The sequence below is a fragment of the Pinus tabuliformis genome, chromosome X (assembly GCF_031772625.1).
Source record: "Pinus tabuliformis cultivar Carrire ecotype Pingquan chromosome X, CPIR1, whole genome shotgun sequence".
In the NCBI taxonomy this organism is placed as follows: domain Eukaryota; kingdom Viridiplantae; phylum Streptophyta; class Pinopsida; order Pinales; family Pinaceae; genus Pinus; species Pinus tabuliformis.
The window spans coordinates 974,310,311-974,328,071 of record NC_142308.1 but is presented as its reverse complement, the minus strand read 5'-3'; the positions used below and the strand labels follow the sequence as shown (position 1 = coordinate 974,328,071).

The window sequence follows — 17,761 nt, the reverse complement described above, 5'->3', positions numbered from 1 at the left end:
AGCACATGATTTCCAAGCTACTAATTCAGAGTTCCAAAATGCCAAAGGACCAAAAAGTCAAAGGTCAAAGTGTTCTCAATGTATATCAAGTGATCAATTTGTCAAAGAAAAAGTCAAGTGTAAAGGTATAGTTTCCAAGAGTAAGGTGAATGACAAAAGGAAGAAAGTGGGTCCCAAGGCCCAAATCATCAATTTCATGAAGTATAAAGGCCACCAAGACATCAAAAACAAATTCATTTTCACTCTCAAAGGTCGAGCTCACACTCCCTTGGTTCAAAAAGTTGATTTTGCAGGTTTAAAGGAAAAAAATTTCTTAGCGTTGCGCTTAGAGCAGTGGTCGCTGCCTTTTTTAACACAGGCGTTGCGCTTCTGGGCAAGGCGTTGCACTTTTTCTCAGTGCGCTACGCTTTTGCCCAGTGAGCCCCCAAAGCACCAAAATGCCTCCAAATTCTCTCAAAACTTCAACAAAGTCTTGTTTCCTCTTCTACCAAGTAAGTCACACAAATTTTCCACCTCTTTGCACTCCTAAACAACATTTTTTTTAGTGTTTTGGTTCCTAAGCAAAATTGGCACTTGGGCAAGTGATAAAACCCTAAATCCATCCCTATCCCAAATTTTCTTCCCATAGACCCTACAACACCTTCCTACATCACTATTAAACCCATCCCTACCCCTACACTATCATTTCCTAGTCCCTAAACCCTTTTCCCATAAAACCCTAAGACCTAGGTTTCCAAAATTCCTAGGCAGCCTCTACCATAAACCTGTAATTTAATTATCATTCCCAACTCCCTTGACATTTTCACCTCCCACAGCTCCATAACCCCTCCCCTCATCTCCTCAATTTTTTATAGCCCTATCCCTATTCCCTAGACCTATTTCCACTTCCCATTTCGAGTTTCTTAACCAAACACTATGGAGGAAGACAAAGACTATGTGGAAGAGGAGGATACACAAGAAGACGAGGATAGACAAGTACAAGAGGACAAAGAATAGAGGAGGACACACAAAGGAGGTAGCAGTTTGCCATCATGATCAATGAGGACAGGGAATATTGTTTTGAAAGGGTAAATGAGCATCTTGAGAAGCTTCTTGAAGAAGTCAAAGAGGGACAATGACTTACAAAGAAATATGGCCAAACATTACTTCAAGAAAAATCAAATTGCAAGGTCCAAGCTCTAAAAGGTCAAAACAAGACTTGAAACCCTAACCAAGCAAAAGAAGAAAGACAAGCTTGAAATCCTTGCTAAGGCATCACTCATTGCCTAACATACCTCATTAGCCTTACACTGATCAAATTTTGAAGAATTTTGAGCAATTTTGAAAATTTAGGAGTTTTTTTTTTGCATTTTTGGCAGTTTTTGCACTAGTCACACTGCCAAATGCAAAATGGCCACCACCATTGGATTTAGAAGGCCAAATATAGTCAGTAAAACCACTTTTCTAAGATTTTTTGGGTCAACTAGGCAATCAAAGGGTCGAAAAACACCCAAAACAAATCATGTTTCTGCCCTATTTTGGACGTTGGCGCTGCGCTTTTGACCAGTATTGGGAGAATCAACTTTTGGAGGTTCAAAAATTGACTATTTTGGAAACTAAATGTAGATATGGAAACTAGATAGGACAGGCTTTCCAATGAGCTATCCCGAGCTCAATTTGAACACTAGGAACCCACTCAAAAGTGGACCTGAAGTTGGTGCTATGCTTAGGACAGTGGCGCTGCGCTTTTGACACAAATTTTCTGAGTTTCATCATTTTGTAAATTTTCTCAGTTTTGACAGTTTCACCTTGACAAATCATGTTTTTACCAATGTAATTGATGGATTTGAATGTAATAATAATGTTTTAAAGCTACCTAGGGTAAATACATTAGGTGAAAACTCTTTTTGTGATGTAATGAATCAGTTTCCAAAAAGTGAGGGATGAGTCAGTTTGACCTCCCTACACTCTAGGTTTCAGTTCAGATTTTGGTGGAACGACTCCTTAGCTCATGTATTCGACCCTTGAGGATGGGAGAAGTTGTTTTATGGCTATATCTATCATTTCTTGACTCATGTCACAAGTTAGATGTTTTTGTATTGATCAGAGACACTAGTGTAATCAGTATTTGGCAGAAATTTAATGAATGAGTTGCAGCTATTTTGATGGAATACCCGTGGTATGGAATTTTGACATAGTTTCTTCTTATGTTGCATATGTTTGAATGTTTTGTACTCTCATGTTTCATTTCACTTTTATGATATGTTGATTTTCAAGTTGATGTGCAGAATACATCTTACATGCTTTGTTTTGGGGAAATCTTCATAATTTGTCCATTTTCTTCAGTTTAGAAAGAATAAATACTTGTCTTGCTCCTTCTAGCTCACCAGTCTGATCCATCCCACTCAAGAACCTTAAAGTGTTTGATTGTCTACCTACCTTGCTCCATCAGATGTCTGCAATCATACCCTTATTTGCCCTGACCTAGTCTCATTAACCTAATCCTCATCCAACAACCCAATTTCAAACAATCAAACCCTTATGCACGTCATAACTAGCATAAAACCCTAATTCATCCAGCCATCTTGGCTATGATTTTGTGGAGAGAGCCCTCTCCGGCTTGGTAGGTCTAGATACCAAGTCAAAAGGTTCATTTGCGGTTACCTCAGTTGGACTCTTCCTCATCCTTGGAGATCCGTAGGAGTGATAACACGACCCACTGCTGGGACTCCTACACTAAACGGTCTGAGGTCTAATTCGGACTTCTTACCAGGGAGATCCTTTGACATGTTGGCGGGTTCAGCACCGTCAACACAACCATTTGGAGATAAGGTTTGAGAATTCAGCACTGCCGAAAACATAAAAGCTCAGGCAAACGAAGGAGTTTGTACACTATGGGTAGTGCTGGAGGGTGACGTATTTGTTGGGGTTACTATTCAAGTTTTTTTTTATGAATATTTGATTCAGATAGAATATATATGATGTAAATGATTTGTATTTGTTGGGGTTACTGTTCAAGTTTTACTTTATTAATATTTGATTTGGATAAAATATATATGATGTAAATGATTCCAACAAACGTTAGTTGCAACCTGCAGATCCCTAATAAGAATCAGCTTCGGCTTGGGAGCTGCATAACTACTATTGTACCTGATTTATATAAATGGAAATCCTGAATGATTGTTATTGTACTTGATTTATAGAAATGGAAAGCACGAACGAGGAGGAATTGGAGGTGGTGTGAGAAAACAACTATTTTCAATTCAATTAATGTTGCCAACTCTTTGCCACAATGGCTTTATCCTTGGAAGCATCACCTGCGAATATTTTGATGATTCCACGCTTCGATGCCAGCAAGCTAATTCATAAGCAGGCTCACCCACCCATAGTCAGTGGTAGCAAGGGAGTAGCTCTAGCCTCCCTGAATCCCAATAGTGCAACTAATGGTAGTCAGTGCTTTCCTTCACACCCTAATTTTGATTATAATAGATGCACATAGAAATAAAGATTAATTATAATAACTCAAATGAAGATGATGCACACAAAATTAAAGATACAGGGGAAACATTTTTCTTGCAGTCAAAGGTTATAATAGTTTATGGTGAGTTTATGCTTACCAATAAAAAAAAAAAAAAAAAATTGTTTGATTCCTTCTAGAGTGGATGCACTTCAGAAGGGTGCCCACAATTTGCAGTAAACCAGTGGAATTCACATATTTCCCATTCATGCGGTTCTGGTATCGCTGAAGATAAATATGTTCTGGAGCTATTGCAGGGAGGAGCAGATTTTTTTCGCCATCGCAGGTAAGGAATATCCTCTTCCCAACTATGCCCTTCATGTGAGGGGGCGATGCCAATACATGCAGACTTTGCAAGCGGTGACAGTGGTCAAGCAGTGCCAAGCAAGTGGTCAAGTGGTGTACTGCCAAGTGGTTCCTACCAGCGGTGTACTGTCAAGTGGTGCCAATATCCACAGATAGCCCTATGAAGGGCGGTCACCTCATTTGCATCATATTTAATGCCTTGAACTCATTCGCATCATATTTAATGCCTTGAAATAATGCTAGGATTAGTTTGGTAGTTCAAAATGCGAAGGAAATAAATGAATATAAGATATGGTTGGCCTCTCTTTGCCTCGGGAAGAGGCCAAATAAGATGGTGAAAGTGATTCCACTATGAAAAATATATCGCTAGCCTAAAAGCTGTTCGTTATTCATGATTTTAACCAAGTCAAACTAATATCGCGCGGCACTATTCTGATTACTATAGTTCCTGCCTTGCCCGCGGCAAGGACTAATAAAACAAAAACTATTAAAAATCATTATTATCAAATACTTTTAAAAATAAAAGTAATATCAAAATGATATTAAATAAATAATATATTTATTATTTCATAAAATTATTTAAAAAAACAATTATTATTATTATAAAGAATAAAGTAATATTAACGTGACATTATAAAATACCCCTATAACAACACATTATAACATGATAAATGTTAAAAGTACAAAGAGAAGATTTTAAATTTGTAACAACTATTTTATGAAGTCAAATATGACATATTCATATATCATGTTAAAAGTACAAAGAGAAGATTTTAAATTTGTAACAACTATTTTATGAAGTCAAATACCTATGACATATTCATATTTATGCCGAAAGGCTTTTTCTTTGTGAAATTGGGTGGGCAAACACTGTTCACTCCACCCAATCCGAGCGCTTTATTTTGGCCCTTTAAACCAATTGTATTTTGACACGTTTCGAGCCGGTTTTGTGGGATAGGAATGCTAGCTGGAGCATGGATGTTCAAATCCCTCATGGACGAAGCAGATCCCTCATAGAGAAAAATATTTTATTTAATATTATCACTCTGGACTTTGAATCATGACCCTACACATGTTTTCCTTTGGAAACCAATGGCTGGATCTGGCTTCTCACCTCTAGGGTAACCACCTAGGGGTTGCGGGACATTTAGGCTCCTTTGCTACCTTCTGATTGAGGGAGGGGGCCATGTCATGTTCTTCCCTACAGGGGCTTGATTGTGAAAGCTTGTTCAAACTAGCGTCGACTACACTAAGTAATCCTTACCATCTGCGTAATTGTTCTTTTGCGGCCATACTCATCAGTTGCTATATTTATCATATAAATAATTATGTTCCATTATTTTTTTAGGGGTTCGTTTTCCACACCCTGCCTACCGGGTAGATATTTAGGGTTTTCTGCTCATAGACAAAATTGTATTATAGTCTAAACCGAGACGATTTCAAGAGGAAGGTTACATGTATGGTCCCTACAATATTTTTTTTTCTTACTAACACTGATTGAGACACAGTAATTGCAGAAGTTCATTTTTCCTGTAAGCATTCATACAAATATGTTCTATTTTTTCTTTTTTTGTAGTGTATATGCGTGTTTCTTGGCGACACGTAAACAATTCTGCACTAGGGTTTTCTCTAGCGTTTGGATCAGCTCTTGGTAAGTTCTAAAATTTTACCCTCAGGAATCGTTACAGTTTTCTTTTTCTTTATGTACAGGATAATTTTCCCTTTAGTTTCTCTTCTTCATTTTTTTAAAGAAGGAAATGCTTCCTCCACTCAACTAATTCATGAGGAATTCCTTGTCGTTAGCAGAGCCGACAGGGTTGTCAGAGCATTGGGTCTTATCCAACCGGGATTAGCGTTAATGGCTTGTGGTGCACCTACCCAGGTTCATTTTATTGGAAAATCACTTGAGGCTTTTTGCCATAGCACTGTTTTCATTGTGTCACTGTACTTTAAGTCTTCTGGCGGAACTTACTCCTAGGGAAGGTACCACTCCGTGGCTGCTTTTTCTTCTCAGTTCTTCTGAAATGATAATTACAGCCCTTCTGGCCAATATTTATATGGTATTTAGTATATTATTATATGCCGAAGCAAGTCGAACCCTTATGGGTTTCCTTCTCTATTAGGAAAGACTACGACCTCCAGTCATGCTTGTTTTTTTCTTTCTACTTCTTGATATCAAAATATAACTTTCTATATGTCATCTTTTAAGAGGCCTTCCGGTTGAGACTGTAATTGTTATTTTCAAACAGCCAGAACTTCCCAAAACTTTAGAATCATTTATACTATGAAACAAACATAAATGGAGAGAAATGGAAAAGCGTTGATGTCATTGCTTCTTTAAGAAGAGAAAAACTAAAACAGAGTCAGTTTCATGGAAATGGATATGAATAATCATCTTGGTTTTCTGGTCATGATTCTATCAGAATTATGAATATGAGTTAGCGGACCTTACCCTGAGTTAGTGGATCTTACCCTGACCAGATAGAGCATGATGATATTCCATTAAAATATTTCCTGCCCCGAGGTGGCAGAGGCAACTTTCAACAAGTTCAATTTTCACATGACATCCATATAAGAATGAATATAACGGTTACTAAATCTATGGTCGACATCCACTTAATGCCACTTTCTACACACAAGAGTACCATATATGGAAATGATGTCATTCACTATCCCTATCTAAATAGAGACAGATTGAGTATTTTATGATGATGATGATGGTGGTGGTTAACGTCCGCTAAGACCAAACATTGGTCTATCGGACTTAAAGAAACAAATTATTTATTTTGATTTAAGATTTTATTCCTATGCTCAAAAAGCTTGGAGGAGAAGCCTCCCGAGCTCACTATAATTTTGACATTGTAAAAGGCTAGGAAGGTCAGTATTGTAACAAAGATTGTGAAACTGAGATCTAATGTGGTTGTAGGCGGAGCACTCTAAGAGGAAGTGGTTTTCATCCTCGATGTTCCTATTCTCACATATATGGCAGATCCTTTCCATCCATGGCGTTTTAGGAACTGCCCAACGACCTGTTTCACTATATAACCAAATCATAATGATGTCAACAATACAAGCATTTCATATGATGGTTCCAGTATGCTCTGTAAATAAACTCAAGTACATGAAAAAGAGAATGGTAGACATGGCTTTACAATTATCTATAGACACAAGGATGCTCCTAAATTATTTGACAAAATGTGCTGAAATAATTAGGTTTGTCTATATGGTGTAGGTAGAAATGGCTTTACAATTATCAATAGACACAAGGGTGCTCCTAAATTATTTGACAAAATGTGTTGAAGTAATCAGGTTCGTCTAATGGTGTAATTAGTTTTGAATTTAATTTGATTATAAATTTTGGAACGATATTGGAATTTGATGAACAAGAATGAGGTCAAACAATTGACTTTCACCTATATTTGTCAGATTCCAAAATATTCCTAAAATCTGCAATCCAAATAAAAATAACCTGTAATTAAGAAGTGTGTGCATTTAACTTTATACCTATTTCAACCTGTTTGTTGGTGTTGTTCTATGTCTTCATACTTTTTATATCATTCAATGTTATCCATACTTTTTATATCATTCAATGTTATACAGGCTATACCGGCAATTCATTTCAATTTTATTTTTAAACATTGTGCATTGAATTTGAATATAGTTTACATTAGTTTTATTCTAATTTTACTTGTTTTAAAGATATTTATGCATGAAAAGGGCATAAGTTGTATTCCAAAATAAACTATAGCAAATATTCAATGCACTATTTGCTACATCTCTGTTATTATTATGAAAAATAATCAATGTTGAACAATTGTAAATGAATTTATCTGATGGAAGAGTGTTTTATTGACATCAAAATTAAACCCATAGCAAGAATAATAATTTTATTTCTAGTGCAATTGTTCGCAAAGGAACTATTACCTCCGTTTGGAATCCTAATGGTCGATTCTATATCATTCGATAGTCTTGGTAATGACCGGTTAGACATCATGAGGTTTGTGCCTGCCAAGTTTTTTATAAGAGAGATGAGCAAGCATAGTATGCATTGTATGTAAAATAAAATCCAAAAGGTAGATTAAGCTATTGAAACTGAGACAGATTAACAATTAATCAAATATAAATTAAAATGGGGACATTTAGCAGCTCACTTGCATCCTCTGCTTTCTTGTTTTCATCGTTTCCGATAACTTCACTAAATTCCCTGGTTATAATCTGTTAGACTTCATATTGGTCGTTGTTTAGCTTTGACAGGTTTCTTTGGGTTCTTATGTCTAGATAAAGCTTTCTAATCCTCTAGATGACAACATCTATCAACGGTGACAGAAACCGTATCAGATCAGGCACGGTCTACAAATTTCTCCAACGGGGAACTCCTTGCCATAAATATGATATTAAATCAATTTAATTTGCAGAGAACTCACCGAATATGATGAAAGCATGTGGTTTGGAAGCAGTTTCTATTTTGGAGCGATCAAGCTTCCCGAATTCTCGTTGCAGATCCTCCAAATAGTGAAAAGCAAGCTTCCTGGGATATGACTGGTCACACAAAGTAATATAGCACACACCATCCTCCACAATGTAGTTATACCGCTCAATACTCAAGGCAAAACATGTAAATAAATGTTCTAAAAACCCCAATTGCTTAATTATTTCAGGGGAAAAAATTACAGTTCTAATCATCATGTTTGAACCTTAATTTCTTAATTAATTAGAAGTTGCTACATATGAACTAAAAGTATACGTAGGATACTGAAAGCAATAGGGCTCAATTCTCATAGACATTATGGAGGGTCCAGGTTCACCCAGAGAGAGTTTGTTGAACAATAGCTTGGCCTTCTACTTGTGGAATTTAAAATCAGAACCATTGTTAAGTTCACGAAAATTCTCTAAACCTTCTGCAAGAGGCAACCCATCACTGACACGAGCTATCATTGTGACTTCCACCATGATTGAAGCCCCAAAAACAAATTAATTGGTACTATAGCAATAATTTCGCCTTCTCTCTGTGTCTTGCAGGACTTGTCCCAAGAAAAAAACAAACGCATTTGTTCTTCCCTCAAATATATTTTTCTACCCAAACAAATGTATATGTTCTTCCCACAAATATATTTAGTTGCCCAATGCATAGACAGGGAAGGTAGGCAATATCGTACAGCAAGGGAGGGGAATGTAGAATGGATTATTTAAAGAAAGGAATAAAAAGGAGAGTATTCCATGTTTGGCGTATCTTGTACAGTGAGTGGATTACAATTATCAATTGCACCACCACTCATAGTACACATTGCATTTCCAAGACAAGTAGGGTATACAAGCCTCCAAGCTGAAAATTTTCCAGACGCAGGAAAAAACAATTATATCAATGAAACTGTGACTTCTTGTTTTGTTTGTTGTAAAATTTGACATGACTGCATCTAACCTAGTGATGAGCATCGTCTGATTATGGATATCAGCTTCCTATCTCAGAAAATATACAATTTTAAACACTATGTTTTGTTGTTTTCTACTCTATTTGCAATATTTTGTCACAAGGGAAATATGCAATCAGATAAGTCCTTATATTGGAAATATGCAAGGGAAAAATAATTATATCCATGAAACTATAATTTCTTGTTCGGTCTGTTGTCCAGTATGATGTGACTTCGTCTAATCTACTGATGGGCATCATCTCGTTATGGATAGTAGATTCCCCTCACAGCAAAATACAGTTTCAAATAGTATATGTTTGCTATTTTATGCTTTAATTGTGAAACGGTTATCATCCTTATACGTAAGTTCATATCTTTGTATATTTTTTGTTGCAGGAGTTGGAGTCCATAGTCGTGGTGGTTCTTCTCTTCCTATTGCAATTAAAAACTTTCTTATCGATAAGGGGTATATACTCATCTTAAACTTTTAGCATGAATTATCTCGTAGTAGTGGTTTGAGTGAAAGTAACTGCATGTGGTTCAGTTGTGTTTGCATTGATCATATTATCTTAGACTCTTATTGAACTATGTCTGATTTCATTTTGATTAAACTTTTATAATGAATAGGGAAAATTAGATATCCACCACACATTTCCTTATATTGAGTTTAGCCAGTTATCATATCTTCTTAGCTAGTTATCACTTCGGAAGTTTTGGGTGGATAGGAATGGCTGGAAAATGTTTTGATAGTTGGCTTATCATATCCTTTGGACTGTGCAGGTACAAATTTAGTGAAGCTAGAGCAGGATTGATTGTTGTTCGCCCCAAGTTCTGCTATAACTAGATTCATATTTTTAACTGCTCAACATAAATGTTGTTTGTATGTACATTAGATGTCAATCTAAAGATTTTTTTGCCTGATTTAGGCAAATGCATTCACCCATTACCATGACTTATTTATTTTAATTGATTTCATGGAATAATTGATTTCATTCCATGAGAAAATTATGGCTATAATAGTCTACAACCATTTCTTTTTCTTCATGGTTTGTTGTTCCATATTTGTATTAGGAATTTGATATTTGTAATTAAACAATACATCACTACACTTCTCAAAATAACTTGTATAAAATAAGTACGAAGTTTTTTAGTTACTCAAGCATTTATTTATATATTATGTATTTTATAAAAGATATATTTTATATTATTGTATAACAATTTATATAAAAAAATAAGAGTTAAATTATATATTGATAATTTTTTAAACAAATTGATTTATCCATTAATGTAATTTTTGAAGGGTTTCTAGGAATATTTTTCAATCAATAATGCTTATAGGGAAAAGTTATCCATGAATGCATGATGAAGAGTCTAGACATAGCTTTGATAGAAAATTGCAATAGATGGGAGCAAAGAACGGAAATGAAACAATTCGATGATTCCTCATACCCCACTCAGTTGGCCTCTCTGTATCGTTGCTCTCCTCTCTGTATCGTTTCTCTCGAGAAATTCGATGATTCCTCATACCCCACTCAGTTGGCTTCTCTGTATCGTTGCTCTCCTCTCTGTATCGTTTCTCTCGAGAAATCTGAACCACTTGAACAGGGAGGCCCTCCCGAACTACTCAAACAGCGAGACTCGTGAAAACCTCAACAAGTCCAGTCTTGAATTTTCGGCGTTCTTTTACACCTCTTGGTGCAATTGCTATTTTATTATTCATTGTTACTTGTTTCGATACATTTATACAATGTGTTTAATATAGGAATATGGAATGTAAAAAAAAAACATACATATTCATCTTATAAACAATCAACCACCATTGTGTATGGAAAAGAAGAAATTATCACATTATATTTAAATCAAGGATTTGGGGAAATAAATATGTGATCATGGTACTTTAAAATATAATAATGTTGGAAAAATATATATATATATATATATATATATTTTTAACTGTAACGAGTATGAAATTTTATTTATTTGAATAAGAGGGGAGGGGTCTTTGCCGAGGCAGCCCTGTTTACAAAGAAAACAGCCAGCATATTCTGCTTGTGAGATACAGCCTTTTCAAGGAATTTGGAAGTAGTTATCGTCATTGATAAAAAGTTGTCCTTTCGTGAGCGGGCATCCTTTGTTCGCCATCTGATCCGCTTCGCCATTCAGATTTCTAAGAATGTGATAGAACTTATAGGAGGTGAAATCTTGGAGGACTCTTTTCAATCTTCCCAGAAGTTTATTGAGGCTAGCATTGTTGAAGAGGTCTTCAGAATTTAATTTTTTAATTAGAATCTCTGAATCACCAAAAGCTTGGAGGTCTTTAACTCCCTTTTCTCTTGCTATTAGACAAGCTTTGAGGAGTCCGAAGATCTCTGCCTGGTTGTTGGATTTCTGGCCTAGACCCCAGTAGAAGCAGTCTCTTGAAGTGCCATCCGAAGAGTAAATGACCCCTCCAGCACCAACGTTCCCGGGGTTTCCTTTGGAGGCTCCGTCAAAAAAGATTGTGGTGAGTTTTTTGGATTTCCACCAATTTATGAAACGTTCCTCTGTTTCTCTTATTCTCCACTCTGGATTTACTGTTTGAGGGGCGAGGTGAAGCTTGCGAGGAGAAGGCTCAAGCGGGCGAAGCCATCTCCTTTCTTCAAGAAGGAGCAGTGGATCTTCTTTGTAAAACTGTTGTTGGGCTGCTTCCAAGAGAAATGCTTTAGCTTTGGCTGCAACCTGTAGAGGGGAGTGTCTTTTTCCATTGAAAATTTGATCATTACGTGCCAACCATATCTACCAACGAACGAATTTGGGGATTGCTGTCCAAATTTTTTTCCAAAAGGATTTGGTGGGGATGCTATGAGGGTAGATATTGTTCCAGGAGGCAAACAGTTCAGCAACAGTGCTCTGGGGGAAGGCTGGAATCTGCAGGTCCAATAGAGTGAGCCCCCATGCTTCCTTGGCAAATTTGCACTCCAAAAATAAACGTTGGGCTGTTTCAGGGTAGCTTCTGCATAGCTCACACCTATGTGGTCCTGCAATATTCCTTTTCTCTAGATTGTCTCCAGTGAGTAGTTTGTTGTGCACCAGCGTCCAGAAGAAGAAGTTCACTTTAGGAAGGGTTAGATTGTCCCAAACTAACTTCCAGAAGACCGGAGAGTGACTGTTGTTCCTTGAATTCTGGAGTGCTTTATATCCTGCTGCTGTGGTATATGTTCCTGTCATTCCCCATGCCCAACTGTCTCTTATTTGGCGATGTTCTGGCGTGGATCCTTCCAGCAATTCGACAAGGAGGTTTTTTTGTGGTATTAGCCAATCAGGGATACCATTGAGATCCCAACCGACCCATTCACCCCTGCTGTCCCAAATCGAAAGATCGTAGAGTCTTGTTTTGCCTGCACGTAGCAGCCACTCTCTGATGTCAACTATGTCTTCATTTCCCTCCAATGGATCATTCCCCATAATTCTGTCGTGCCACATATTGATGCATTTGCCATTGCCCGGCACTCTGTACAGGAATTGATTAAAGAATTTGCTACTTTTGCAACAGAGCTTCCATACATTCGTGCTGTTGACAAAGGAGTCGAATTGCAAATTTCTGTATGTTGAATTTCGGGCGTATTTAGACAGCAGCGTGATGCTGGTCGGATGATTGGGCTCGTGGGCCATTTTCCAGAGAAGTTTTCCGCCCATAGCCAGATTTACAAGGGAGGGATCTCGAATTTGAAGACCCCCCTCTGCTATCGGCCGTCTGACCAGGTCCCAGCTTACTAAATGCATCTTATTTTCATTCCCTCTCCCGCCTTGCCATAAGAAATCCTTTAAAAGTTTTGAGATCTGCTCTGTGACATTCCTGGGGGCCAGCAAAAAAGTGGCTTGGTAGATTGGGAGTGCAGATAGCTGTGTCTTAATTAAAATGGTTTTTCCTCCTTTGGTTAACCAATAGCCTCCCATTGCTGCTATCTTGGTTTTGATTTTACATATAATGTCTGACCAGAGCGATCTCCTGTTTACACCATTGGTAATTGGAAGGCCGAGATATTTAATACGATCCCAATTGGCGTGACCTCTAAATCCCAGGACATTCGCGATGTTGTTGAGCTCTTGTTGACCTGTGCTCCAACTATAAATTTCACTCTTTCTCTCGTTGATGAGAGCACCTGTGACTCTGCAATAGCTTTTCAAAACTGAATCGAAGCCTTTGGCAATTCTGGGGGACGCACCTCCGAGGAGAAGTGAGTCATCAACAAAGAGAGCATGGTTCAGGGGTACTGCATCTAAGGAAGATTTGAGACCAGGGAGAGAGCCAAGAATTCTTTCAGCTGTGAGTTTTCTACTGAGGGTATCTGCCATTAACATGTACAGGAAAGGGGAGAGTGGGCATCCCTGCCTAATGCCTCTCCGGGCTTGGAAGAAAGTAGAGGGACGGCCATTGACCAGGGGGGCGATCCAAGGGTTATTTATGCAAGCATTAATAAGCTGAACAAAATGGGGCGAGAAGCCAAAGGTGAGGAGAACCTTGATGAGAAAAGAACGATTGACTCTATCAAATGTGTTTTCCATGTCTAATTTAATCAACATACCTTTCTCATTTCGCTTAATGCTGGAGTGGATTGTCTCCTGGACTTGGATGACATTGTCGAGAATGTGCCTGCCCTCCACGAAGCCGCCTTGAGGACTAGAGATCAACTTCTTGAGCAGAGGCTTGATCCTGCTTGCTAACAGTTTTGCCAGTATTTTATAGGATGCATTACAAAGTGATATGGGTCTGAATCTGGCAAATGTTTCTGGATTGGATTCTTTGGGGATTAATGCTAGATAAGTAGAGTTGGTTCCTCCACCAATCTTAGCTTTTCTCATGAACCCCTTTATCATTTTTTGAAGATCTCTTTTGATGATGTTCCAGCAGACTTTATAGAAATGTATCGTGAATCCGTTTGGGCCCGGCGCCTTATCTGATTCCATGGACCAAATAATTTTTATAATTTCCTCCTCTGTTACTTCTCTGGTGAGGGCAGCGTTGTCTTCTGGACTGATTAGATGAGGGATATTGGAGAGGAATTCTGTTGTTTCCCCCTCGGAAGCCTAAGCTCCTTCGCTAAAAAGATTTTTAAAATGGCTGTCTGCAGCAACTTTGACTTGGGTGAAGCCTTTGCTGACATGGCCCTCTATTGTCCTTATTTCTGAGATGTGGTTCCTGGTCAGCCGGGCTCTATATTGTCTGTGGAAGAAGGAGGTGTTCCGATCACCTGCCTTTAGCCACAAACTCCTGGATTTGATTCGCCAGTATTCTTCTTCTTTTCGGAATAATCGATATGTAGAAGATTGAGCCTTTATTTCTTGTTCCAGTAGTTCAGCTGTGATCTCTTTGCTTTCCATTTCCGTTTGTAAAGTCTCCAATGTGTATACTGCCTCTTTCCTTATGCTGGTTGGCGTAGGGACTGGTTTCCTTATCCACTCCTTCAGTGCTTGTTTTGTGGCTTTCAATTTTTGTTCCCATACAAAGCTTGAGGACCTTGAGAATGTCTTGGCCCAGGCTTCTTTAACAGTTTCAAAAAAACCTTCTCTCTCAATCCATAAAGGGCTGAAGCGGAATGGTAGAGGACCTAGATCTTCTTCGTCTTCAAGGAGCAGTTGGATCGGCTTGTGGTCAGAGGTCAACTTGGGTAAAATTTTTGTTTTAATTATCTTTTTATCCATAATGAGGGAACCTTGGACCAGAAATCGATCCAATCGAGCAGAGATATGCTCTGGCCCAGATCTGTTGTTGGACCAGGTATATAGGCCGCGGATGGGCATGAAGTCTAATAGGTCCCATTGCTGCGCTAGTTCTTCCACAAAGGCCAGCATAGGGTCTCTGTTGTTGGAGCCGCCCCTTTTCTCTTTTGATTTCAGAACTATATTGAGATCACCTGCTAGGATTATGTTGCTTGGAGTATGCTGGTCTAAAAATGCTGAGAGGGAGGTCCAGCATTCTCTTTTTTCAGAGTAAGTTACAGGAACATAAAGATTAAATAGAGAGATAGTCAGCTTACTTGCACATTGTGTCAGCTCCGTGAATATCCAATGCTGAGTTTCATGAGATTTTTTGAGCAAAAAAGAGTCTTCTGTCCAGAGAGTTGCCAGCCCTTCGGAAGAGCCCCTTGAACTTACTGCTTTGCCTGCACTTTTCTTCCACTTTGACTTGCTGATGTCTAGAAGCGCTCGGCCTTCTATCTTCATCTCTTGGAGCATGAGGATATCTATAGGTTCTATTTTCAGGAGGTCCATGACTGCTTCAGCTTTGGAGGCGTTCCCCAATCCTCTGCAGTTCCAAGAGGCAAGATTCATGATTTACTTGAGAGGGGGAGTAGGGCCTCCCTTTGAAGGCCTTGGTCTGGTGTTTCTTCCAATGGACATTTCTATGGTGGACTGACTACCTTGGACTTTGAGTCTCTCAGCGTCCTCTTCCCTTATTTCTTTGCGGGATTTCCTTCCTGCTCTTCTGGAGGGGCACTCAGAGGCTTCATCCTCTGAAGAACCCGCGCTATCTACTGGTTTTTTCCTTGTTACTTCAGCATAAGATGGGTTAGAGGGGCTACCTTGCGAGGCCTCAGCCTGTGTAGCTTCTTCCCCTGCTTGGTTTAATGGAGGGTCTTCTGTGTTTGCCTGTTTTTCCTGAGTCATACATGCTGGATCGGTCTGATCTTTTTCAATGTCATTCGGGGTTGCATCCATTTCTTGATTGATCTTGGAACTGCCTGGAGCTCCAGAGGTATGCCCTTTTCCATTTCCTTTTTTTTGATGAGCAGTCTTTCGGACTACCGTCCATTGGTCCTCGTTTGTTTTATCTGCTTGATCCTCTGCTTTTTTCTTGCAGTGCTTTGCAAAATGGCCGTGACCGTGGCAGTGTCTGCATTTGAAAGGGAGTTGTTCATAATCCAGTTCCTGGATGTGTGTCCACCCAGCAACAGTGAGCTTTATTGCTTCAGGCAAACCCTCTTCTAGGTCAACCTCTACACAGATTCGGGCGCATGAGTACTGATCTTTCCTTGCTGCCTGATCTATGTATTTTCCGAGCGCATTACCAATGATCTGGAAGGTTTTTTTATTCCAGCAGTGGAGGGGCAAATGGGGAAGTCGCACCCACACCGGGACAGCGGAGGGGACGTCTTGAGCGGGGTCAAAGTCGGGAGACCATTTGTTTAGATACAGGCCTTGTGGTCCCATGAAATAAGGACCGTTTCTAAAGATGAGACTTCTATCTTCTGGGTTCTCAAAGACAAATACGAAGAACCCTTTGCCCACAAAATAGCTCTTGACTCCGTCTTTAATCAGTGGAGACCAGTTTCTTTGGGTCCAGTCCTCAACCGATTTTGGAGAAGGCTAGAGGCCCGTGAACTGGCCTATTAGCCCTCTCTCCACGAGGTTCAGAGCAGCCTTGCATGTTTCTTCTTCAGGAAGAGCAACCGTTGGAATTGATTCAAGTTTCTTGATGAACTTCTGTTGGCTAGCCGTGGGAGGGCGTTTCGAGCTTGCAGCTATCAATGCTTTGAATGCAGAAATCTCCGGAGGTGGGTTGAGAGGAGGGGCAAAGCCCCCGCTGGATTCCATGGGGTCCTCTACATCCGCTGGGCCGCACTGGCTTACTCCCGAAGGCCCAGGCTCTCCGATCTATCAAGCAGGCAGGTTTTACCAAAATTTCAGCTGAAAGGTCCTCTGTTGCAGCGTGGAAGGCCGGAGCAGGATTTCGGCTGAGAGCTCCTCTGTTGCAGCGTGGAAGGCCGACGCTGGCCTGCAGCCAAGGACGCAGTGCAGTGGGCAGCTAGGTCTTCAGCAGGTCCGCTCGCAGTCTTAAAGCATTACAATTGTTGGAAAAATATATTAACCCAATAATAAACTTGATAACATATATCATCACAAACTTTCACTACAAACTCAAAAAATGATATTATCACAAACTCTTATCATTAACTTAGTTTGCTTAGAGGTAAACTGAAAATATATACTTAATTCATTATTCTATTTTTTCTAGTCATTCTCTATTTGGAAATCCTTGTAAAAATATATCCCAAATTTTTCATACTCACCCTAATAAAAATCATATTTTTAAATAAACTTAAAAACATATATTATCACATTCTTTCACCACAAACTCAAAAAATGATATTATCACAAACTTTTACCATTAAGTTAGTTCGTTTTAGAGGTAAACTTGCAAAATATACTTAATTCATTATTCTAATGTTTGCTCCTCTCCTATGTTTGGAAATCCTTGTGAAAATATGTCCCAAAATTTTTATACTCACTCTAATGAAAATCATTTTTTAAAGAAGGATATTATCATAGTAACCCAAGAACTTTTATCCCAAGCATTAAGAAAGTTCTTTGAAGTTATAAAAGCTATAAAGGTGAGGGACATGGGTTAACACTAGATATGCCATAGTTGTCAAAGAAAAGTAATGAAGGCATATATCTTCAAGAATCCATTTCCTTGTAAAGTCAAGGGGAAATAAAAGGATGAGGTTCTCAAAGAAAAGTTATGAAGGCATATATCTTCAAGAATCTATTTCCTTGTAAAGTCAAAGGG

The 17,761-nt window shown here is 38.7% G+C and overlaps 1 protein-coding gene and 1 long non-coding RNA gene across 3 annotated transcripts; one reads left to right on the top strand and one right to left on the bottom strand.

The window, feature by feature from the left end:
* The first annotated feature begins 4,809 nt into the window (after nt 1–4,809).
* Nucleotides 4,810–10,227, top strand: LOC149142987 (uncharacterized). Of its 2 annotated transcripts, XR_016264704.1 has the most exons (5): nt 5,009–5,259; nt 5,379–5,453; nt 5,609–5,785; nt 9,607–9,676; nt 9,991–10,227. It is a non-coding gene; the product is annotated as an uncharacterized LOC149142987 (long non-coding RNA). The 2 variants fall into 2 exon arrangements; XR_016264703.1 differs by lacking the exon at nt 5,609–5,785 and having other exon boundaries at nt 4,810–5,259.
* A 4,050-nt stretch (nt 10,228–14,277) lies between these two features.
* LOC149142986 (uncharacterized) lies at nt 14,278–15,522 on the bottom strand. The gene has a single exon (XM_089451643.1). The coding sequence runs from the start codon at nt 15,520–15,522 to the stop codon at nt 14,278–14,280; it is 1,245 nt and encodes a 414-aa protein (XP_089307769.1).
* Nucleotides 15,523–17,761: the final 2,239 nt, after the last annotated feature.

What these genes read in the sequence shown, in the direction of transcription:
- LOC149142986 (XM_089451643.1), bottom strand. Translation starts at nt 15,522, where the DNA reads ATGAATCTTGCCTCTTGGAACTGCAGAGGATTGGGGAACGCCTCCAAA.